Source organism: Sus scrofa, chromosome 2 (assembly GCF_000003025.6).
Source record: "Sus scrofa isolate TJ Tabasco breed Duroc chromosome 2, Sscrofa11.1, whole genome shotgun sequence".
NCBI lineage: Eukaryota > Metazoa > Chordata > Mammalia > Artiodactyla > Suidae > Sus > Sus scrofa.
The window spans coordinates 27,186,587-27,210,548 of record NC_010444.4 but is presented as its reverse complement, the minus strand read 5'-3'; the positions used below and the strand labels follow the sequence as shown (position 1 = coordinate 27,210,548).

Genomic DNA, 23,962 nt, shown 5'->3' with positions numbered 1-23,962 from the left:
TAGGTTAAGTCACTTACCTGAGGTCCTATGGCTGGGGAGTGTGGGCACTGGTATTCCAGACAGGCAGGCTGGCTCCCAAGCTCAGCCCTCGCACCACTTCCGCTCAAGCTTCCCGTCAGTTCATTCATGCCTCAAGCCGGGCCACCTCCCTGGCCTCTGGCTTCCCTTCCCCTTCCTGGCAGGGGGCTGGCTCTAACTGAAAGTTGTTTGTACCATAGTTCAAGGGCCCAGCTCTTCTGGGAAGCATGGAACAGTCTCTTCTTTATTACTCATTTCAATTCATCGTTGTGTTGGTCTGAACCTGGAGGGTCCAGGCATTCCCATCTCCCTCCCCAATGCCCACTAGTTCAAGAAAGTTTCAAAAAAAAAAAAAAAAAAAAATGCAGCCCAGCCCTTAGTCTCGTTTCCCTTGGTGGATGTGTTCCTCTGCATTTGCAAAGTATAATTCTTTTTTAAATAAACTGAAGCCTGAGTGGTAGATTAGTTGGCATGGAGAGTGCAGAGGCCTAGAAGATGAGAGCTGAGTTTAAATCCCGTCAACCAGCACGAACTAGCCATGCAACCTTGGGTAAAATGACGGTATGGTACCCTGACCACTTAACTGCATTTTCATGTTATCCTGACAGTAACGCTTACAGGGTAGGTCTGTCAGAATTTTCTGTTCACAAGCGACAGAGGTTGATATTGAGAATTTATGATATTGAGGGCTAGGAGACAGCTCATGGAATTAAAAGCTGAAGAATTTGGCTTCGTTAGCTAATGAGCGAACGCATCATGGCTCAGTGGGTTAAAAACCCGATACAGTGTCCATGAAGATGCGGGTTCAATTTTCGGCCTCACTCAGTGGATTAAGGATCCGGTGTTGCCACAAGCCACAACGTTAAGCCTCCTGCACAATAGTTCCACGCCCACCACCACACAGCCCCTGTCCCTAGGGACCTGACCTTTAGTGTTTATCTTAAACTGGAGTCCTCAGTGGGAGGAGAGGGAAGTAGGTAACCCTCAGCTGGAGTGTCTAGGAAGAGGTGGGGATTGTGCAAGACCCAAAAGGCTCAAGGACGTTCATGTCTCCATGCTGGGAGGTAGCCTCCCCATGACCCTTGGCTCTGGCCCCGTCTCCCTCTTAAACAGGGTCTGAAGGCAGAGCAGATGTGCTGATGTGGGCAGGATTCCACTAGCACACAAACTGACGGAGTACCGCCTATTAGATGAAGTTATGAAACCCAGTTCTACTCCCAGAAGGACCGGATTTTGCTGTAGAATATTCAGTAGCCAAAGGCTGTTCCACAGACTTTGTCTTTCCCAATATCTAGGCTGGCCGAGGCTGGCACTTGACCCCTGGAGGAAGGCAGATGCTTCTAGAAAGACCATTCTCATTAGCATGACAACCTACATGTTTTAGGTCCATGTGGTAATAGGAATGGTCCCCGATTCATCAGGTACCCTGTAATGTCCCTTTCCCCACAGCTGCGGGGGAAAAATTCCTAGAATACCTGGGCTTTTCTATGTACTGGATTTCTCAAGTCCATACAAGACTTAAATTCCAGGGAGTTCCCGTTGTGGCTCAGTGGTTAACGAATCCGACTAGGAACCATGAGGTTGTGGGTTCGATCCCTGGCCTCACTCAGTGGGTTAAGGATCCGGCATTGCTGTGAGCTGTATGTGTAGCTGGCAGACGCAGCTCGGATCCCGTGTGGCTGTGGCTGTGGTGTAGGCTGGTGGCTACAGCTCCAATTAGACCCCTAGCCTGGGAACCTCCATATGCCGTGGGAACGGCCCTAGAAAAGGCAAAAAGACCAAAAAAAAAAAAAAAAAAAAAAAAAAACACCCCACAAAACTTAAATTCCGGGAGAGAACAGGCCTGCCTTTTGGCTAGTGGAGGGCAGGCCACCTTGCTGAACAGTTCTGCCAAGAGTGCCCTTAAAGGGTGGAAGTAACTCCCCAAAAAATAACTATGCTTCCATTACCAGAGGGGAGGAGGAACAGATGCTGGGGGGGCTAAAATGCAAATGTCCATTACACTCGGTCCCACTGTTGCAAATGAGGATGATACCGAGGCTCAGAGTGGGGAGGTATGTGCTCAGAGCTAGTCTGGGACAGAGGCATGAAAAAGGCCCCTCTAAACACATGCGAGAGATGTACGGCCTTGGAGAAAAGTTCTGTTGCTGTGGAGTTGCACTATAAACCTACTTTTAAAAGTCACAAAACTACTTCATTCACAGCCTAGACACATGCCATTCCATTCCAATCTTTAGTGTAGGTTGAACTGCTTCCTATGGCTCAGAGGAAGGTGGTTTCGTTAGCAAGTTGTCACGAGACATGTTTCTACAGTATTTTCTTAGCCTCTTTGCTGAAAACTATCTTGTCCTGCTTTGCTTTACCCCATCTTCCTGCTTGGAAAACAGTTGCAGTGCTGGTAAATGACTTAAGCTTAAGAACAAAGACCTAAAGGCATAAGTTATTCATAGGGTCAGCAGCACGAAGCCTTGAATGGGGTCTGTTAACACTTCTCGCTAGTAGCCATCTTTTCGTCTTGGTCAGGGATGTCTGATTGCAAAGACGAGAAACTCTTTCCAACTAGTTCAAGCAACTACAAAGGGCAGAGGGAGCTTCCCCAAGATCCATTTTCTGCTTGAGTCAAAACTGGTTTTTTGTTCCTTAAAACCAAAAGGTGCTGTATGAAGTGAGCCGCTTAGCTGTGAGCATGGTCAGTACATCCTTGGGCAGAAAAAAGTGCTTATTGAGAAGAGAGTCACACCTAGTGTTTGGTTTTTGAGCACAAGAGTAAAGATGACATCAGGAGGAGTTCCCTTTGTGGCTCAGTGGGAACCAAACTGCCTAGTATCCTTGAGGATGCAGGCCGCGCTCGGGGGGTTAAGGAGCCAGCATCGCTGTGAGCCATGGTGTAAGTCGCATGGATGTTGCTTGGCTGCCACATTGCTGTGGCCGTGGTGTAGGCTGACAGCTGTTGCTCTGATTCAACCCCATCCAGGGAACTTCCATATGCTCTGGGTGAGGCCTAAATAGAAAAAAAAAAAATATGATATAAGGAAAGGCACTGAACTAATAGGGAACGCAGGGCACCAAGGTACTGCTGGGTTTTGATGAGGAAGCCTCTGTCGGTGTTTGGGTAGTGGCGTCAACAGTAGAGAGCTGGTAGAGCACGAGCGAGACCTCTTCTTTCCGTTGCTACCATGGGTTAGGCTGCAGGTGCTGTTATCCTTTGGGGGCAATCACCACACTCATGCATTTGAAATTTAATTTTCAGAAAGGCAGGATTCATATCGGTTTGTCCTACAGATCACAGAATCAAGGTTTTTTTTTTTGTTGTTTTTTTAATGTTAATCCAGAAATTCTACCTTCATCTGCAAAAGTCAGGCTATGATATTAGTATACAGCTAAGATTGTAAGCATACAAATGTCATTAAGTCTACTGGATCTTGAAAACTATTCATTGATGCCCACAAGAAAAAGGCAAAAACTATGCCCTCCTGCAAAGGTGTATCAGGCTTTAAGGAAACTCCTAATGGTTCTGAAAAACCTCAACCTTTGTGTTGATGCTAAGAGCCCTTACACATGTATCTGACACCATCTATGCTGACTCAGCAGGCTGGATGGATGTCAGCAGGTGAAATACATCCCTGTAGACCTGTTGCTGTTACGCTCATGATGACATTTCCCAAAGGCTCCTCCCGTTCCATTTATATGTTATGTATACACAGAGTTTTCCTACCAGGAACATTTAAAATAAGCACACTTAATAACCGCAAGTCAAATGTACGTAGCGGAGACCGTTCAAATGTTTAGTCTTTAACTGTGGATGTATGACAAAGCCAAAATATCCTACCACTCCAATAAAAAAGGCAGGGAGCAGGAGGGACTGTTTTAACATACCATTAAATTTAGGCTATTGAGTTTTTCTAGGGAAAGACAGCAACACCAACTTAAAATTTAGCGATAGAGGAAAACACAGATTTCAGCCACTGGTACCTTTCTAAAGACAGGCCTGCCATTTGGAAAGCTTGTCTCCTTCCCAGCCAGATCCCGACTGGTTGAGAAGACAGCAGTCACGGCCATCACTGCACATCTGGAATCTCATCATCCCTGACAGCCTATACCTGGAACTACCATCATGCCTGCCTGGGCAACACAGGAGCCATGAAAAGTGAAAATAAACCACTCCTTGTGAAAGAGACTGTTGAAAAGAAGCCCCCTGCCCCACCCCCACCCCCCACCAAAAAAATACCGATCCTATTAACTACATCCAAGGAAGCAGAGGGATAGCTCTAAGGATTGTGGAATCTATTCGAATGGTTACCGCAAAGCTGGTCCTGCCAAGAGCAGAGGAAGAAGCATAAGCCTCGCTCAAATCACCTGTGCTTCACTCTTAAAACGTTTCCCCTCTGACAGGTCTTCTCTGCCAATAGGCCTGGTCTTCAAAGTCGCTCAGAGTTTCTCTCTCTAATCCAAAGTGCTCAAGCTAGGTTTAGTCCTTCCCAACAGGAAGAAGCTGGAGCATACACAGCCTTTGGAACACCGCAGCACGGGAAATAGGAACAGAGAGACAGAGGAAGTTGAGGAGAAACTCTCCTGGTGTACAGTTAGAGACAAAAGTGCCAGGTTGCTACCAGCAGCAGGATCACCAGCAGAGCGGTTTTCCCTGATGAAATCGTGGCATCACTCTTGTTACACAGGTCCTTCCGGCAGCAGTTGTACTTCAGCTTCTTCTCCGCTAGGTTTCTCGAAATGAAATCAAAATTGCATTCATCGAACCTCCAACACTGGTAGTAAGTTTTGGGTGGCACTGTGGGGGAAACACACACACAAGGGTGAGCAATCAAGGTGAAAAAAACTCTGTACCTGTCTCTAAACCCTTAGTTTTACTTCTTAGAATTTATCCTGTGGAAGTAGAGATGCCTAGGTAAAAAAATACACACCCTGCTTAGTATATATCACCAGATATCCACTAACTGGAGAATGGATAAACAAAATGGTATATCCATTCAAAAGAATATTATTTGATCATGTAAAAATGAGGGACTGGAGTTCCCCATGTGGCTCAGCAGAAATGAATCTGACTAGCACCCATGAGGACACAGGTTCAATTCCTGGCCTTGCTCAGTGGGTTAAGGATCTGGCATTGCAAAAAGCTGCAGTGTAGGTCACAGATGTGGCTTGGATCCCACATTGCTGTGGCATAGGCCAGCAGCTGCCCCTCTGATTGACTCCTAGACTGGGAACCTCCATATGCCACAGGTGCAGCCTAAAAAGCAAAAAACTAAAAAAGAATGCTTTTGAATAGGATAAGTTACTGCTTTATACAACAGCAATCAGCATTGGAACTGGGAAAGCATTAAAGCTACCAGAACATTAATAGGGAAGCCTAACAGCTTGGGAAGTGCAGATAGTAATTTATTAATAACTGCTACCACTTAATCACTCGCTACATGTCCTGCAGTGAGCCAAGTACTTTACATGAATTATCTCATTTGCATAACAACCTTACAAAACCACTACCAGACCAGAACCAAAACCTCTATCAGCATCACTCCAGTAAAAGTGGACTCCCTCAGAGTCACTGGACTGTTAAAGGGTCTCTCTCTGCTGGGCAGAGCCTTCCCACCCTCTTGGAAGATTTGGTTGGAGTCACCCTTTACCAAGCAACAGTTTCTGTTTTAGGCTCCTCTGAATGTGTTCTTATTTGAAAGGCCATTAGTAATGCTTGCTTGGCACCATCATCAGAGGCTCTGCCAGGCTCTAGGGACATGGTTTATACTTGCAGGACCTAGGCAACATGCCTGTAAATAGTGGCTGAATTAACACCCAACACCCATCTCTCTCAGACTGAATCTACAGCTCTATCATATACATTTCTCCTCTAACTGCACCACGGACGCTGGGAACTAAGCATCCCCATCCACAACTGGGGGGAAATGCAGTTAGATTTGTTAAATCATTTCTCCGATATGTGCCTGGTCTTTGACTCATTTATGTCAGTGGGCCTTGCCTCTCCTAGGCTGATGTCAATCAGAACTGGAAGGGGATTTAGAGGCTCTGTTAATATCTGCCTCACTAGAAGGTTTTAATACCTGTATTTCAAGAACTGCTGCTACGACGTGTCTAGCTGAAGTTTCTGGACTTAGGTTCAAGAGAATAAGAAAAATATTTAAGGAGTTCCCGTCATGTCTCAGTGGTTAACGAATCTAAGAACCATGAGGTTGCGGGTTCGATCCCTGGCCTTGCTCAGTGGGTTAAGGATCTGGCGTTGCTGTGAGCTGTGGTGTGGGTCACAGATGTGGCTTGGATCCCGAGTTGCTGTGGCTCTGGCGGAGGCCGGCAGCTGCAGCTCCGATTAGACCCCTAGCCTGGGAACCTCCATATGCCGTGGGAGTGGCTCAAGAAAAGGCAAAAAGAAAAAAAAATTTAAGATTCACATTATCCTTAAAATTTTTTTTAAAGACTTTAGAGGAGTCTTAGATTCCCTCTCTACATATTTTTTTCTTTTTAGGACCGAAACCTACGGCATACGGAAGTTCCTGGCCTAGGGGGCAAAAAGGAGCTGCAGCTGCTGGCTGATGTCACCACTACAGCAACGCCAGATCTGAGCCACATCTGTGACTTACACCACAGATCACAGCAACACTGGATCCTTAACCCACTGAACGAGGCCAGATAGTGAAGCCGAATCCTCACAGACACTATGTCAGGTTCTTAATCTGCTGAGCCGCAATGGCAACTCCTCACAGCAAAACTGAGCAAAAAGTAGAATTCCCACATGGCCCCCTGACATCCCCACCCCCTACCCCCAAACAACCTTCCCCACTTTTAGTATCTCCCACCAGTACATTTGCTACAACTGATGAACCTACATGGACTCAGGATCATCACCCAAAGTCCATAGTGTACATTTGGCTTCACTCTGGGTACCGTGCCTCCTGGGGGGTTGACAAATATATGACGTATATCCATCATTACAGAATCTTGCAGGGTACAAGTTTCATGGCCTCCCAACTCCTGTGCTCCGCCTATTTGCCCCTCCCTCCTCCCACTCCACCCCTGGCCACCGCTGACCTTTTGATTGTCTTAGTTTTACCTTTTTTTTTTTTTTTTTTTTTGTCTTTTTGCCTTTTCTAGGGCCACTCCCGTGGCATATGGAGGTTCCCAGGCCAGGGGTCTAATGGGAGCTGTAGCCACCAGCCATACTACAGCCACGCCAGATCCAAGCCATCTGCGACCTCCACCACAGCTCACGACAATGCCGGATCCTTAACCTACTGAGCGAGGCCAGGGATCGAACCCACAACCTCATGGTTCCTAGTCTCATTCGTTTCTGCTGCACCACAACAGGAACTCAGTTTTGCCTTTTCTAAAATATCATACAGTTGGAATGATAACTGCTAAGTAGCCTTCCCAGATTGGCTTGTTTCACTTAGTAATATGTATTTTTATTTACTTATTTGGCCACACCCACAGCATGCGTAAGTTCTCCGGCCAGGGATCGAACCTGAGCCACAGCAGTGACAACGCCAGATCTTTAACCTGCTGCACCACAAGGGAACTCTAGCAATATGTACTTAAGATTCCTTCGTGTTTTTTCATGGCTTGATTCCTCATTTCTTTTTAGTCCATTCTTGGGATGTACCACAGTTTATTTATCCACTCACCTACTAAAGGACATCCTGGTTGCCTCTAACTTTGGGCAATGATGCATAAAGCTGCTAGAAACATCCATGCACAGGATTTGGTGTGGACATAACATTTGTAACTCATCAGGGTAAATACCAAGAGATGCAACTGTTAAATCGTATGGTAAGAGTATGTTTAGTTTCTTAAGACACTGTTGGAGTTCCTTTGTGGTGCATTGAGTGGGTTAACCATCTGGTGCTGTCACTGCTGCGGCACAGGTGTGGGTGTGATCCCAGATCTGGGAACTTCCACCTACCATGGGTGTGCCCCCCTCCCAAAAAAAAACCCCAAACCCAACTTTACTTCTAAAAACAACTTTCGACTTAGTGCTGTGGTGCAACAGGATGGGTGGCGGCTCTACATGCGGGGACACACATTCAATCCCCCGCCCAGCACAGCATGTTAAGGATCTGGCCTTGTCACAGCTGCAGTGTAGGTTGCAGCTGTGGCCTGAATCTGATCCCTGACCCAGGAACTCCATATGCGTGGGGCAGCCGGAAAAAAAAAAAAACTTTCCAAGCAGTATGGACCAATTTTCATTCCCACCAGCAATGAATGAGTGTCCCTGATGCTCCAAATCCTTGTCAGCATTTGGTGTTGTCACTGCATTAAACTTTGGCCATTCTAATAGGTGTGGCTCATTGTTTTCATGAATCATTTTTTAAAATGTAACAATTCATTATAAGATGAGTAAGTTTGGAGTTCCTGTCGTGGCGCAGTGGTTAACGAATCTGCCTGGGAACCATGAGGTTGTGGGTTTGATCCCTGCCCTTGCTCAGTGGGTTAAGGATCTGGCGTTGCTGTGAGCTGTGGTGTAGGTTGCAGATGCAGCTCGGATCCCGCATTGCTGTGGCTCTGGTATAGGCTGGCAGCTACAGCTCTGATTAGATCCATAGCCTGGGAACTTTCACATGCCACGGGAAGTGGCCCTAGAAAAGGCAAAAAGACCAAAAAAAAAATAAAAAAAAAGATAAGTTCCAGGGGTCTACTTACAGCCTGGTTGCCTATAGTTAATAATACTGTATTGTCTATTTGAAATTTGCTGAGAGTAGATCTTAAGTGTTCTCATCATGCAAAGACGTAACAATGTGCAGTGACGGGTGTGTCAACTAGATTGTGACAATCATTTCACAATGCATATGCACATCAAATCATCATATTACACATTAAATAGATACAGTTTTCACTTGTCAATTACACTCCAGTGCAATGGGAAAAAAATTCAGATGAAATTCTTTCCTTTCTGGGGAAATTAATCTCCTCCCTTCTTTTGCTTTTTTGCTTTTTTAGGGCCGCACCGGCGGCATATGGAGGTTCCCAAGCTAGGGGTCCAATCAGACCTACAGCTGCTGGCCTACACCACAGCCACAGCCACAACCGATCCGAAGCTCATGGCAACGCCAGATCCTTAACACACTGAGCAAGACCAGGGAACGAACCAGCAACCTCATGGTTCCTAGTCGAATTCATTTCCACTGAGCCACCATGGGAACTTCTCTCCTCCTCCTTTCTATCAAGTTTTTTGGGAACTGTGAGTCTCCCAAGCCTCTTCTGAGTTTACCTGACATGCTCAGCATTCCTTGAGGTAGAAACTAGGAAGAATTTGTATAAAGGTATGAGTGAGCCCTGAAGGGTGAGTTTATTTGTCTCTCTTAGAGTGGGAAGTCCAGGGGGTTTGCCCTGTACGCTAAGCAGAGCCTGGAACAGCCACTTCTCACCAGCATCATTGTCACATGTTGATTCAACCCAGAACCACATCCTGCAAGAGCAGGGGGAATACCTTTGCTGGTTTCTGCCCTCTGGCCACTCTTTCCTAAGTGCTTGTTGATCAAGACTTACGGAGGAAGAGATTCCATGGTCTGTCTATTTTGGAAAATGCAGGTCTGACAGCCCTGCCAGTGTCAGCAGTCCCCCACCCTATGCCCACGAGTGCCCTCAGGACCTGCTGCTGCCTCTCTTGAGATCACCCTGCCCCTCTGTGTCCTCTTACTTCCTACTTGTCTCCTGAGCTCAGCTTGAGACCCCTCGGATTCGGGATGTATGAAATTCCCCACGGAAGGAGACAGGAGTATAAATAAAGACATCCATGACAGCTAAACAAGCCTCTACCACGAATATCATTGTTTTCTTTCTTCATCTCTGTACCCCTGGTTCTGGCAAGCGGTAGGCTCTCAAAAGTTTGGGAGGCAACAGGTGTAGCTGTTAAAGAGCACGGGGAGGGTTGGAATTAGATGGGTTCCCACGTTCAAATCCTGAGCTGGTTCTTTGACCTTAGTCTGTGGCTTAATCTGAGCCTCAGTTTCCTCGTTTAACAAATGGGAATAAAATAGTACCCTGAGTGGTATACGGCAAGCACTGAATTCAAAATGTATGGAGGAGTTCCTGTCATGGTTCAGTGGAAAGGAATCCGACTAGGAACCATGAGGATGCAGGTTCGATCCCTGGCCTCGCTCAGTGAGTTAAGGATCCGACATTGCCAGGAGCTGTGGCATAGGTCGCAGAGGCGGCTCAGATCTGGTGTTGCTGTGGCGTAGGCTGGCAGCTATGGTTCTGATTAGACCCCTAGCCTGGGAACCTCCCTAAGCTGCACCTGGGCTCTAAAAAGACAAACAACCCCACAAAAAAACAAAAACGTATGGAAAGTGTTTAGTGCCACACACAACTACTGCTATTAAATAGTAGCTATTGTTGAATACAAGGCTAATGAGAACAAGAGTGGGACAGATTTATGGGCTGGGGGTTTGGGATGGAAATGCTATAAAACTGGGTTGTGATGATCGTTGTACAACTATAAATGTAATACAATTCACTGAGTAATTAAAAAAAGAGCAGGACAGATTTTTTTCCCCCCCAGGTTCTCTCTATCCCATTACATGCAGCAAGAGAGGGAAGAGAGAGGATCTTACCGGCTTCAACGAAGATACAGGCATCCTGATTATGTGAACAATTCATGGCCGTAGTGCAGCTACCAGCTGGGTTGATACAGTTATAGCACTGCAGGCTGTGACCTAGAATCAGGAGGAAGGCCCATCAGGACTTGGCAGAATTTGTGTCGAGGTATGAGTGCATTAACCCTGAAGGGTGCATTTATTTGTCTCTCTTAGGTGGAAGTCAGAGGGTCTGCCCTGTATGCTGAGCAGAGCCTGGAACCGCCACTCCTCACCAGTATCTTTGTCACACGCTTATTCAACTCGGAACCACACCCTGCAAGAGCAAGGGGAATGTCTTTGCTGGTTTCTGACCTCCGTCCACTATTTCCTAAGTTCTTGTAGAACAGGACTTACAGAGGAAGAGAGTCCATGGTCTATCTACTTTGGAAAATGCAGGTCTGACAGCCCTGCCAGTGTCAGCAGTCCCCCACCCCATGCCCATGAGTGCCCTGCTCTCGGAGGCCACTGAGCCTCAGGGCCTGCTGTTGCCTCTCTTAATATCACCCTGCCCCTCTGTGTCCTCTTACTTCCTACTTGTCTCCTGAGCTCAGCTTGAGACCCCTCAGGATTCAGTGTGTACCCCAAATTAAATTCCCCATGGAAGGAGACAGGAGGATAATCTGTACAAATCTTTAGCAGATATATTTTTCCAAGCTCAACCTACAGTTCCGGCAGTATGTTTTTGGACCCTGAGACCAGTGAAAAGGGAATTTTCAGATTTCAAAATCCATTTAACGGTGCCATTGAGATGCTCTCTGCTGCTTTCAACCAGAAGTGATTAACCTTCAAGGTAATGACCCATTAAAAGGAATCTGCCAAGAGGACAAAAAAACCAGAATTCTACAAACCACCTTCCAAGCAGTGAATACGCTCTATGACATCACATTCTCATGGACTGACCATCAGTACTGAGCACTACCAATCTGTGTGAACAAACATATTCACAGACAACATACAGGAAATCAATCTCATTATAGACAGTATTTCTGGGTGAACATTTGCAACCAATGTGATAATGCAGAACATTAATCTTTTTTTTTTTTTTTTGTCTTTTTGCCTTTTCTAGGGCCGCTTCCCGTGGCATATGGAGGTTTTCAGGCTAGGGGTCAAATCGGAGCTGTAGCCACCGGCCTCTGCCAGAGCCACAGCAACGTGGGATCCGAGCCGCGTCTGCAACCTACACCACAGCTCACGGCAATGCTGGATCCTTAACCCACTGAGCAAGGCCAGGGATCGAACCCGCAACCTCATGGTTCCTAGTTGGATTTGTTAACCACTGTGCCACGACAGGAACTCCCAGAGGTCACTTTCTAGCAGCCACATGGCTTCTGTCATGCAGTCAGTATCTGGCAGGACCTATCTGTGCGAAAAGACATTTTCAAAGAGGAAATGTGTAAACTCGCACAGAAGAACGGCATGGTTAAGCCAAGGCCAAATGTGGGTTTTAGAACCCAAGAACTAACTTCTGTTTCTAAGGCCAAAGCCTAGGTTCATCATCAGGGAAAGGAATTTTCCAGAAAGTCAGAAGAAAGTGGCTCCTCACTCCATGAGCACAGATAGGAGTGAAGCTCTCTATTAGCACCTAAATGGCCACACCTGCCTTCCTAGGGGTGCATGTCCTCCTAGCTGAGGACCCTCTGATTTGTGAAGGTTCCAGATTAACCCTTAAAACATCAGTCCCTCACCAGCCCCTCCCCCACTTTGCAGATGACTCAACAGATGCCTGGAGAGGGGCAGAGTCTTGCCTGAGGACACACAAAGCACTGCAGACAACAGAGCTCATACCGCCCCCCCTTCTCCCCCAGGGTCAGCGTTTGCTGCGCCTGTGTGAGGTGGGGCCACAAAAAGAAGGGACAGAGAGGCCATTTTTCAGCAGTCTCTTCCCTGCTCCAGAGGTGTGTACCCATGCACGAGAGGAAAGGCTGTGTCAGAGGGAGGCGGTGTTCCAGCCTGGCTATTGGAGAGGGCCATTTGGAAAGGCTGCCCATGGGAGTGAATTTTCTCCTGGCTAAAAAGCCAGAGTTCATTTGGCCTGATGACAAACCTTTAGAAGAAACAGAGCTCCCTTCTGCAGCTTCTGGCAGGCAGAAACATTCACAGCGAACCCAGTCCCTCCGTGTCCAAGTACCTAAGCGCTCCATCTTTAGAGAACTTGCTAGAAGAGGCAGGCTCTTCATCTCCATCCCCATGTTTCAAGAGAACACTAAGACTAACATGTTAACTAACGTGCCCAAAGTCACACGGCTACAAAGAGGAGAGCTGGGCTCCTCCCGCGGCCATCAGCTCTGAGGCCCATACTCGCTCTATCTGCCACGGCATTCTTCTAATCTTCCCGAGTGGGAAAGCAAAGAGACCAGGTCAGGGGTGAGCAGTGAGTCAGAGCATGTTTCAGATCGTCGAGCTCCTTGGCCAGGGTGGAGGGGATCTGCTTCACATCCCAGCTCCCTCGGGAAGGCCCTCAAGGCCCCCCCCAGACCTGTCACAGAACAGCTGGTGGCCCCAAGCCCATGCCTGCTCCATAAACAAAGGCAGACCGCTGCAGAGTGTACTCTAATTATAGAAAATTCACTGGGGGCAGGAGAATTCAGACAATAACATGCTGTGACACAAGAGAACCACATTACACACCACCCTGGCTAGAATCCTTCCCCCTGGGGGCGGGGTGGGGTGGGGGAATGTCTGTCTGTTCTCGGAAAGGGAGAGCTTATTCAAATGTGTCTGTGGGCTAGTTTCCCCTTAGCTTCGGTTTCCTCAGCTGTACAATGGGCACAACAGTGCTGAGCCCTCACAGGATGGCCGGGAGGAGTGAGAGAGACACTCCTAACCCTAACCCTAACCTTAAGGCCCAGGCCTTAAGCACAGGAAGCCTACCTCCTATGGAAGCTACTAAAGCTCTAAGCTCTGAGACGTGTGCCAACACACAGATGCCTCTGCACTGCTCACCGTGTGGCCAATTCCTTCTCTGCCTCCCCTCGAAGGAAAAAGAAGGAAAAAAAACAAAAAAAAAACAAAAAAACCCAGGAGGACCAAGGTGACCCAGGCAGACAATGCCATCTGCTCTTAATAATGATGCAAAGTCAGTCACACAGGTGTGTCTACTGTTACAGAGGTTAACAGCTGGCTCTACAAGCGAGTGAGGGGAGGGGCGGCCCAGAGGAGTTAGGAGCAGACCCACTGGCGCCAGGCTTATTTGGGTTCAAATCCTGCCTGTACCATTTTGGTGTGGTGTCTTCCAAGTTTTTTCTTCTCTTTGGGCCTCAGTCCGGTCATTTGCAAAATGGAAATAAAAATGGGCCCTGCTCCAGAAGGCTGACATGAAGCTCCAATAAATAAATACACAGAAAATGCTTGGAATGCTGATTGGCACATGAACGCCATGAGCAGCAGCTGCTGCTCTGACTCTGCTGCCCTGGGCAGCGACACATGCTGGAAACCCCGGGCGGATGGAGCCCAGCACCCTAACGATGGCATCTTCAAAGATGGGAACCCCAGCGGCTTGGCAGGGAGAGGGGTGAAACTTAAGCCGCGAAGTGTGATCCCTCCCCCACAACAGCAGCTCAGTAACCCAGGATGAACTGGAACCCAGGAGGGCACTCCGTCATGCACGGAGCAGCCGTCCCACCACCCTGGGCCTGTAACACGGGAAGGCCAAGGAACCAAAGCCCGGCCCCGGGTCCGTGGCATCAGCTTGGTCTTCCTGAGGCCTAAGAACAAAGAAGTCCAGGGCTGGGGAGGCCTAGACGATCCAGATCCATGGCCACCTGGACCCACTCACCTAAGTGGCAGAGAACAGCCAGGATGGACAGGAGCCAGAGCAAAATGAACCCTCCTTTGCTTCCCATCGTGACCGTCTATGGATTCTGGAAGGAAAACGAACATAAAGTGTTGTTAGAAACCAACCGATGATGGCCTGTAGCTCAGACATGAAGAGTTGGAAGGTGTGGGGGTTTAGGAAATGGGAAGGGAGCCAGCGGACCAGGAAGGCAGGGAGCCCCCGGTCTGCGTTGGGCACTGGTGTGGGAGTGGGGGGTGGCTCTCAGGTGGCGCAGGGCTTGGTCCCTCCAGGCCAGAGACCTCAGCTTCCTGAAGAGGTGGGAGGGGCAGCTGTGGGGAGTCCAAGCACAGCGGGCCCTCCCCAGCTCTTACCTACCGGGGACCATGCATAAGCCCAATCCCTTGGAGCCTCAGTGTTCACGACCGTGCAGTGGGAACAGCACCATGTTCACCAGCAGGGTCATGGACGCAAACGAGAATATGAGCAAAGTGCGGAAGGCAGTGTCTGCGATTCCAGCCCTGCGGGCCCCACCCAGGCTGCTAGCTGGGCCTGGGCGGAGGCTGAGCCCAGGGAGGGCCACTTCTTCAGATGCCACCCGCTAAGTGCATTAATACTAAGTGCAAAAGAGGCGACTCTGGAGGGCGCCAGCCTGCATGCGGCAGCAGGACGGGAGGCAAAGGCTTAGGGTGCATAGACACGCTCGCTCCCCACCTTGGCACGTGGGTTGGGGACACCTCCTTGTTCACTCTGAGGAAGTAAGGCAGGTCAGGTAACTGACAATGGTCCCCATTACATGAATGCCTAGAAGTGTGGCAGTGAGCATGAGGGTTGGGCTGAAATGCTTGGAACCCTCGCAGCCCTTCTTCCCAGCCCGGGTCTCAGCTGAGTGTGGCAATCGTCCTTTCTACTCAGATGCCCGTGTGTGCCTGAGGATCCAGGCAGGGAGCTGGCGGGCGCTGGGCCAGGGTCACGGCAGGTGGGGAGGAGGCGGTAATTCTTTCACTTCACTCACCTGGCTCCAGGCACAGGGCACTGCAGGGGTCTCGGGTGCCCTTCCTGATCTATGAGGGCGCAGAGATCTCAGTGCCTCCCCATGCTGGGGGGCTGTGGGCAGCTCCCCGCCAGGAGGGTTAGCCTGGGGTGGGGGCAGGGTAGGCTGCCCATAGCTCCCCAGCACAGGGAGGATCTGGCCAGTGGTCAGAAGCTTAGACTCTGGGCTGGCAAAGACCTGGACGGAACGTCTGGCTCTGCCAGGGCAACCAAGCCTCATCTTCCTGATCCATGACAAGGGGCAAGGACGTGAGTGCTTCCCCACCCCAGGAGATTATGGTGAGATAGAACTAGGGGTGACACAGCCACAGAAAAGCAGTGGCTGTTAACACCTCCTACCTCATTCTGGACTCTCTCCCTAACCACACCAGACTTCCTGCCCTAAGGTACACCCAAGTCACACAGCTGCACGTCGACAGCTCCTCGCTGGAGCATCAGCCTCTCCAGGGATCGCCCTTCTTGTTCCCTGAGCCCGAACGATGGAGGCACTGAGGTCTCTGCACCGTCATAGCTCAGGAAGAGGCCCTAGTCTCTCCTGCTGGTACCCTACGCCCTCTGCCTGGAGCCATATGAGTAAAACATTCACAGCCTCCTCCCTACCTGCCGTGACCCTGGCCCAGAGCCCCACCAGCTCCCTGCCTGGATCCTCAGGCGCGCACGGGCATCTGGGTAGAAAGGATAATTGACACACTCAGCTGAGACAGGCCCGGGCTGGGACGAAGGGCTGCGAGTGAACAAGGAGAGGAAGGCACTCAAACAGGGAGGCAGGGCGTGTTTGACTTCTCCTAAAAGCTAACAACAGCTGCAGTGCGGGCAGCATCCACATGGGAGGAGGGAGCTCCTGAAGGGGTTAGGCTTCTGCCTTGGAATGACCGGTCCTTGGCATGAATAACAACAGACGGGGCGCCCTGCAGAGAACTGCCCCTTGATGACCCGCATCAGAAAGAATGGCACTCCGAAGAAAGGCTCATCCCTTCACAAAAGCAAAAGAAACTGGGTCAGGGAATAATCCTGGCTCTACCACTTGTTGCTATGTGTTACTCAACCTCGGGGCCTCCTTTCCTGACCCAGTAAACATGGGGATAACCACACATACTGCACAGCGTGACACCTGGCCAAAGAAGACCCTCAAAAAGCAGTAGCTGCCATGAGTATTACTGGGAAATCATGAAATTCCTGGGGGGGGGAATTGGGCAGGGAGGGGGCGTGGGGAGGATGGACAGAAGGTCGCCTCAGGTGAGGAAGCTGGACACACACTCTGGAGTGAAGAGCAGGGAGATGGCAGACCCCCAACCAAAGGCGGCCCCCAGGCATCTGGGTTGTATGGGGAGTGTCGAGGCTGGGCTTTAAGTCCACACAACTGGTGGGCAGTCACAGTGGCGGCTTCCATGACATGGGTTTTGAGAGAGCAAAGGTGGAAGAGGGAGGACGTGGCCAATGTGTGAAAGTCAAAGATGAGCTGTTCGAATTAGAAGACCCGGTCCTCATGAGCCGCTACTAAAAGATGAATTTCCAAAAATAATATGTTATGAAATGGCAGGGGTAGGGTGTGTGGGGGTGGGGGGTAGAAGAAAACAGGTGACTGTTTTAAAACTATTTTATTTTTGTCTTTTTAGGTCCTCTCCTGTGGCATATGGAGGTTCCCAGGCTAGGGGTCTAATTGGAGCTACAGCTGCCAGCCTACACCACAGCCGCGTCTGTGACCTACACCACAGCCGCGTCTGTGACCTACACCACAGCTCACGGCAACACCGGATCCTTAATCCACTGAGCAAGGCCAGGGATCGAACCCGCAACCTCGTGGTTCCCAGTTGAATTCGTTAACCACTGAGCCACGACGGGAACTCCATAAAACACCCTCCATTTTAAATTTAAAAATGATGCTCCTAAGTTAAGTGTAGAACACATGGAGGATGAACCAAGAGAGCTGCCATGACTTTTCCAGTCCACCCAAAGCAAACACTCAGACTGCAAGATGCAGCCAGAAGACCTCATCATTCTTTTTTAGACATACCGGGACTCATTTAAACAGTGAAGCTATTGGAAACAGCCCAAACTCATCCTGAAAAAGGCCCACAGAATAAGAAGGGTGAGTCATCTTACAAAACACACCCGAGACCAGCCTTAGGAAGTATGGACAGATTTTCCCAGGTGGCTCTGAAGCTGACTCTGAAAGGAATTCCTCCTGGGGAGCCCCGAATAGGCTTTTCACCAGAGGAAAAAGTGACAGTCAAGGATATACAAGCATTGTTTAAAATAGTAAAAGTTTGAAAAAAAAAATAAAAATAAAAATAAGGAGTTCCTGTTGTGGCGCAGCGGAAATGAATCCGACTAGGAACTATGAGCTTGTGGGTTCGATCCCTGGCCTCGCTCAGTGGGTTAAGGATCCGGTGTTGCCGTGAGCTGTGGTGTAGGTTGCAGACTCGGCTCAGATCTGGTGTTGCTATGGTGTGGCGTAGGCCGGTCGCTATAGCTCTGATTAGACCCCTAGCGTGGGAACCTTCATATGCCTCGGGTGTTGCCCTAAAAAGACAAAACACACACGAAAAATAAAATAGTAAAAATTTGGCAACAAACAAGTCCAAGAAGGTGAGGACTAAATTATGGTACGATTCCATGATGGGGAACTGCACAGCCATGAAGAGTAACAGCCACTGAAGACTGCACAATGTATCACAGGGGAAAAAAAAGCCATTTTAAAAATAGCCATAATTTTATTGCTTTTTCCTTAAAAAATATACATATATATACACACGTGCATAAAAAATGTTTGGAATACCAGATCCACTTTTCTGAACATCTTGGAACATGTGATTAACAGAATGATAGTGCTGCTTACTGATGCTTAAATATATTTTCTTTCTTTCTTTCTTTTGTCTTTTTGCCTTTTCTTGAGCCGCTCCTACGGCAGCAAGGGAGGTTCCCAGGCTAGGGGGTCAAATCGGAGCTGTAGCCACCGGCCTACGCCGGAGCCATAGCAACGCGGGATTTGAGTCACATCTGCGACCTACACCACAGCTCACGGCAAGACTGGATCGTTAACCCACTGAGCAAGGGCAGGGATCGAACCCGCAACCTCATGGTTCCCAGTCAGATTCATTAACTACTGCGCCATGATGGGAACTCCTGATGCTTAAATATATTTTCTTAACAATGATCATGTTTACAGAAAGTGCTCTCAACATGACAGAATATTTTCATGCACTTATGTGTCATTTCACTTGCAGCTTACATTTCTATCTTTCTACTTCTGAACCTGATTAAATATTAAAAATACATGCCACCTTTCTCAATTTGCCACCTTGAGGTTAAAAAAAAAATGTTTCGTGTATATATATTCTCCTATGTCTGAAATTTAGTTATTTTTAGTCACATCTTATATTTGTAAAAAAAAAAAAAGGCTTGGGTGATTTTCTAGTAGTCCTGAAAGAGAGCCCTATATTCTAATTTCATTTTGCTATCAATTTATAACGCTTAACACAGCCAACTCCTTCACTTCCGTTCCTGAAGTGAAGGTAATGATGATTTGACAGAATGATGAAATATAAAAATGGTACTTGAGGGTTTTATTTATTTATTTATTTTGCTTTTTTAGGGCCGCACCCATGGCATATGGAGGTTCCCAGGCTAGGGGTAGAATCGGAGCTACAGCTGCCGACCTACACCACAGCCACAGCCATGCAGGATCCGAGCCTCATCTGTGACCCACACCGCAGCTCATGGCAATGCTGGATCCTTAACCCACTGAGCAAGGCCAGGGACCGAACCCGAAACCTCATGGTTCCTAGTCAGATTCATTACAGCAGCACCACACCGGGAGTTCCAATAGTACTTGAGGATTTTAAAGCTCAGTAGGAGCTAACATGTACGGTAGCGCTTTAAGGAACAGACAAATGCCCACATAATTCTGGGGTTACTCTGTCCCAGGCAGGCTCAGACCTGACCTGGAAATATTATTTTTACTACTAGGTGCCAGATTTCAAGATTTCTTTCAGTGTCTCAGGACAGCAAAATAAACAGCTGTAGGGGCCAGGAAAAAAAGTGGTTTGGAGAAACGAGGGCTGTTTTGTTTGGAAAAATAAGAGTCAGAGACAGTTACGATCTTCAAATACGGTACTGCCACCAAGGAGGAGAGAGAAGGTAGTCTGTGTAATTTCCAAAGAGAGCACTAGGAGCGATTAAGGAGGCGTTCTGGGCTTCCTAAGAGCGACTGTTTGCTATCACCCCATGTCCTCTGAGCTCCCTGCCATGTGCCAGGCACTGTGCAAAAGGGTCAGGGCCCATGTGGAAATCAATTTCCTTGGTGAAATGTGAAAAACTCCCCAACACTTGAAGATGTTCACACAGAGAAAATAGATCACAGATCAGACGTGTTGCAGAAAGATGTCTGCACAGAGCAGCAAGGGGTTAAAACAAAGGATCTCGAAGCACTAGTCTCGTTCTACAATAAAACCAGCCCCATCGTTATTTATTCATTCCCATCTACCTGAGACCTAAGGGGAAGCTAAGCGTTGCAAGGTGACTTACAAATACAGGCACCCCTGATCAAGTTCTTCTGGGCAGCCAATTAACAGGCAGCACGAGCCATTCTTTTAAGTAGGAAAACAAAGACACACTGCTGGTCCATGCCAAAACCCCAGCCAGTTCCCCCCAAATCTCTCTCTCTCTAAACAATCCAAATACATTTAAACAACCATTTAACACACTAATTATTTGATGACCTAAGACACTTAAGGATTCACGGGTGGGTATATTTACTTGGCGAGGTAAGTTCAGTCTTGACACCAGGCCTGCAGTCATCTCCACAACGAGCATCTGTGAGCATTCTGAGCTGAGCAGGTGCCTTGCTAGGCACTGGGCTACACTGACTGCTGAACCAGGCAAAGTCCCCCTCTCAAGAACCTTACAGTCTAACAGAGATGGACACCAACAAATTAAAGACCAGAAAGAAAATACAACAGGGTAATAGTACCAGTCCTCTAGCTTTAGTGGGCAATTAAACACAGATTTCTGGGCCCTGCCCCTAGAGGTTTGGAACCCAAGAATTAGCATTTTTTTTTCTTTCTTTCCTTTTTTGTGGTCTTTTTAGGGCCACACCCTCAGCATATGGAGGTTCCCAGGCTAGGGGTCCAACCGGAACTGTGGCCGCTAGCCTTTGCCACAGCAACGCCAGATCTGAGCCACATCTGTGACCTACACCACAGCTCACAACAACACTGGAGCCTTAACCCACTGAGCGAGACCAGGGATTGAACCTGCGTCCTCATGGATACTAGTCAGATTTGTTTCCGATGAGCCATGATGGGAACTCCAAGAATTAGCATTTCTAAGTGGGACCACATGGAGGACTGAAGATTCAAATAGTGAGCTGGACTTTGCCCACTAATGGGACTGGTTTTAGACAGAGCGAGGGGGTCACAGCCAAGGCATACAGGTGACCTCTGGAAGAGAAGACTGGCTCTCAGTTGACACTTGGCCAAAAAAATGGAACCTCAGTCCTCCAACCACAAAGACTGTTTTGTGCCAATAACCTGAATGAGCAAGAGGGGCAGATTTCTCTCATGGAGTCTCCAGAAAGGAACGCAGCTCTGCTGCCACTTTGATTTGAACCCAAAGAAGCCTGGGTGGAACTATAAGCTTAATAAATCTATCTTGTGTTAAGCCAAGATGAATGTGGGGATTTATTTCAGCAGCAGTAGAAAATGAATACACCAACCTCAGAATTGGTACATGGCAGAGCAGCCTTTAAATCCAGGTCTGGGCTCTTAACCATAGTTAAACACTCTAGTGGGAAGACTTTTTGTGAATTCAGCTTCTAAAACAGATTGGTTAAACTGAGGCCAACAGAGAAAAGATTTTTACATCATCAACGTTGCCATGAGATTCACAGCTGCCCAGGAGTTAAGTTACTGTCCCTGGAAGCCTGAAGTCATAGAGGCTGATAAACCTTAAGGCTAGAAATATCCTCAAAAATTAAGCCCACCGTTCTTGTTTCATAGGACATTAATGGAGGCCCCAGGGGATGAAGGTGTCTAACCCAAGGCAACAGTTAGTTGCACTACCATACTGAGTGGATCCTGCTTCTACTCACCTGAGGCCACTAACCCACAAATAGGTAATATTACCTGAAGGCCAGTAGTGTCAAGAGCCTGGGGCTTTGCTTTCTTATCACCTTGACTACTCAAGGCACCTGCTGTAGCCAAGCAAGCTGAGAGGCCTATACGAAGATCAGAGTTGAGAGAAGTAATTACATCAGCAGGCAGAGACAAACAGAAAGCCACTATCATAATGAAGAGCCCCTCCCAGCCACGTTGAGGTCCAGCTGCCAGAAACCACCAGCCTAGAACCGTCTAAACCACAGGACTCTTCACCTTCCTCTACAAGGAAGTGTCTTCTCTGACATCTGCTCCAGAAACTCAAGTCCCTCGCTCTTCAGAGAGGGCCCTTTGAGACGGTTCACGCAGAGCCAACCTCATAGCAAGGATATTTCATAAAGATACGGGGCGTAGGTAAAAACAGGTCTTGCGCTTTGGAAAACCCCAAGCACCTCTGGGCTACGTTCTGTTTGTGGCGGTCTGGGGTGAGGTTCTCCCAGGGCTGGCCCAGAAGTGTCAATGCATTTCAAGAGCCTGTACCTGGCAGCTGTCCGAGATGAATCCCATTAGACCTCTGCTGTCCTACCCCTAACATTCATTTTATTTGGACTTTTATCTTACAAGCAACTCAGAATAACGGGGTGTTTTCCTTACAGTAAGGCTCAACACGGTTTTCTGTTTGAAGCCACAGTTTCATACGTTTGGTTCACGGGAACTCCCCTCCCTCTGTGTGCCTTCTGTGGCGAACTGGGAGTCAGCTGCCCCCAATGGGGAACGTGGGTACCTGAAATCTTACTAGCCACCTCTGTCCTCCACTTATCAGAACTACCCCCATTTAATCCTTAAAACACCCTGAGAAGTGAGGCCTGTTATTTTACTGATAAAATGAGGTTAAGGAGAAGGCTCAGGACTACCCGGCCAGCAAAGAGCAGAGCCAAGACACAAACCCTGGTGTGAGGCCAAGCCCAGGCCCTTGACCACTATCCCATGACACATGAACTGCCTCACTGGTCTGCAAGCACCCCATGCTTCAAACTGTATTGATTTCAGGTGGATTCCAGAGCCATCATCACCAACAAACGAAGCTGGATAAGCAGATCAAAGTGGTAGGAAAGAGCCATTTCTCTCTCCTGTGGGGTCTCAGAACCATCCACAAAGTAATCTTTGGATTATCGGCCCTGTTTCTGAGATCTCTTCCTCCTTTTCAAGAAACATCTATCACAAGCTACCTTGATAGAGGGTGCACTATGTCTCAGGTGTGTAAAATGCATGGGCTGATGTGTTCAAATCACAATTAGAATGAAACAGAATTACTGCAATGGAGAGTGGCGGGCAGCCAGGTCTCAGCTGGGGCCCCCTGATGACTTTTAAAAATCCACCAGGAACAGGATTTTTCAAGATATCAGCTGGTCCCAACAAAAGTGGACAGGAGGTCATCACGGGAAGGAAGGAAAGCGCTGGTCAAAAGGAAAACCGGAGGGAGCCTGCTGGGCCAGAACCTTCACCAAGACAGCAACCAGGCCAGATCACCATTCCACAGACAAGGGCTCCCAGGGCACAGAGGAGCCCTGAGCTTCAGAATTCGTACAGCTACTGCCAGGGTTGGTCGCAAACCTCAACTCTTGTCTGTGTGGGTTCTGGGCTGAGGGGGAGAAGCTATGTGCGTCAGAGAAATGGAACATTTCCAGGATCCATGGAGAAAATTACTGAACGTCAACCTCAGACTCTGCGAAGGGTGTGGCCCAAGCGGGCCCCAGAAAGCCAAAATTGGACTTCACCATTTTAAGTTACGACCTCGCCCTGCTTTTGAAAATTCAAAATCGGGATGTCCAGGGAAGAGAATAAAGTCCATGACCATCCAGGGGCGGCCTTAACCTCCTTTCAAGGCGAGATTTCTTTTCCCTCAATTGCAAGCGCTCCCCTCCAGATTCAAAGTTGGAAATAAATACTGCCCTGCCCGGGAACGGGTTACCGACCAGGGAATCTTGGCTTTCCTCAGCCAGCGGCGCGGAGGTGTTTGGGAAAGCGAAAGCCCGCTGCCCCCTTCTCGTTCGTGGTCCTCGAGGGACGCCGCGGAGCTTAAAGCCCGCGAGGGGTCTGCGGCGCGGGGAAGATGCGGGCCGCGGGCGAACGGCAGGGCTCGGGAGCTCGGCCGCCCCGGGCGCGGAGGCCGGCGGAGGTGGGGGGCACCGCCCGCTCGGACCCTCCGAAACCTCCCCACCCAGGCCCGGGTCTCCGAGGGCGCTCGCCCCGGCCCCAGTCCCCCCCGCGCCGGCCTGGGCGCGCCGCTCGGCCTTACCTAACTGCACCCTGCGTCCGGCTGCAGCGCTACTCCCCGTCGGGAGAGCGGCCCGGCCTGCGCGTCTTTATCGCCGGGGCTCCGGCGGGCTCCGCCTCCTCCCGCCCGCCCCACCTGCCCAGGCTCC

The 23,962-nt window shown here is 48.9% G+C and overlaps 1 protein-coding gene and 1 long non-coding RNA gene across 3 annotated transcripts in view; one reads left to right on the top strand and one right to left on the bottom strand.

The window, feature by feature from the left end:
• The window catches only part of LOC106509385, a 19,339-nt gene extending 7,700 nt beyond the window's left edge, over positions 1–11,639 (top strand). Inside the window, exon 2 of the long non-coding RNA XR_002341529.1 lies at positions 10,791–11,639. This is a non-coding gene — a long non-coding RNA (uncharacterized LOC106509385). The remainder of the gene's footprint in view (positions 1–10,790) is intronic.
• On the bottom strand, positions 3,246–23,962 carry CD59 (CD59 molecule (CD59 blood group)). 2 transcript variants are annotated; one of them, XM_005661031.3, is made up of 5 exons: positions 23,836–23,962; positions 21,567–21,658; positions 14,392–14,476; positions 10,593–10,694; positions 3,246–4,804 (listed from the first exon to the last, which is right to left on the bottom strand). In XM_005661031.3, exons 3-5 carry the CDS (start codon positions 14,456–14,458, stop codon positions 4,602–4,604), a joined length of 372 nt encoding a protein of 123 aa, XP_005661088.1. In that variant the 5' UTR covers positions 14,459–14,476; positions 21,567–21,658; positions 23,836–23,962; the 3' UTR covers positions 3,246–4,601.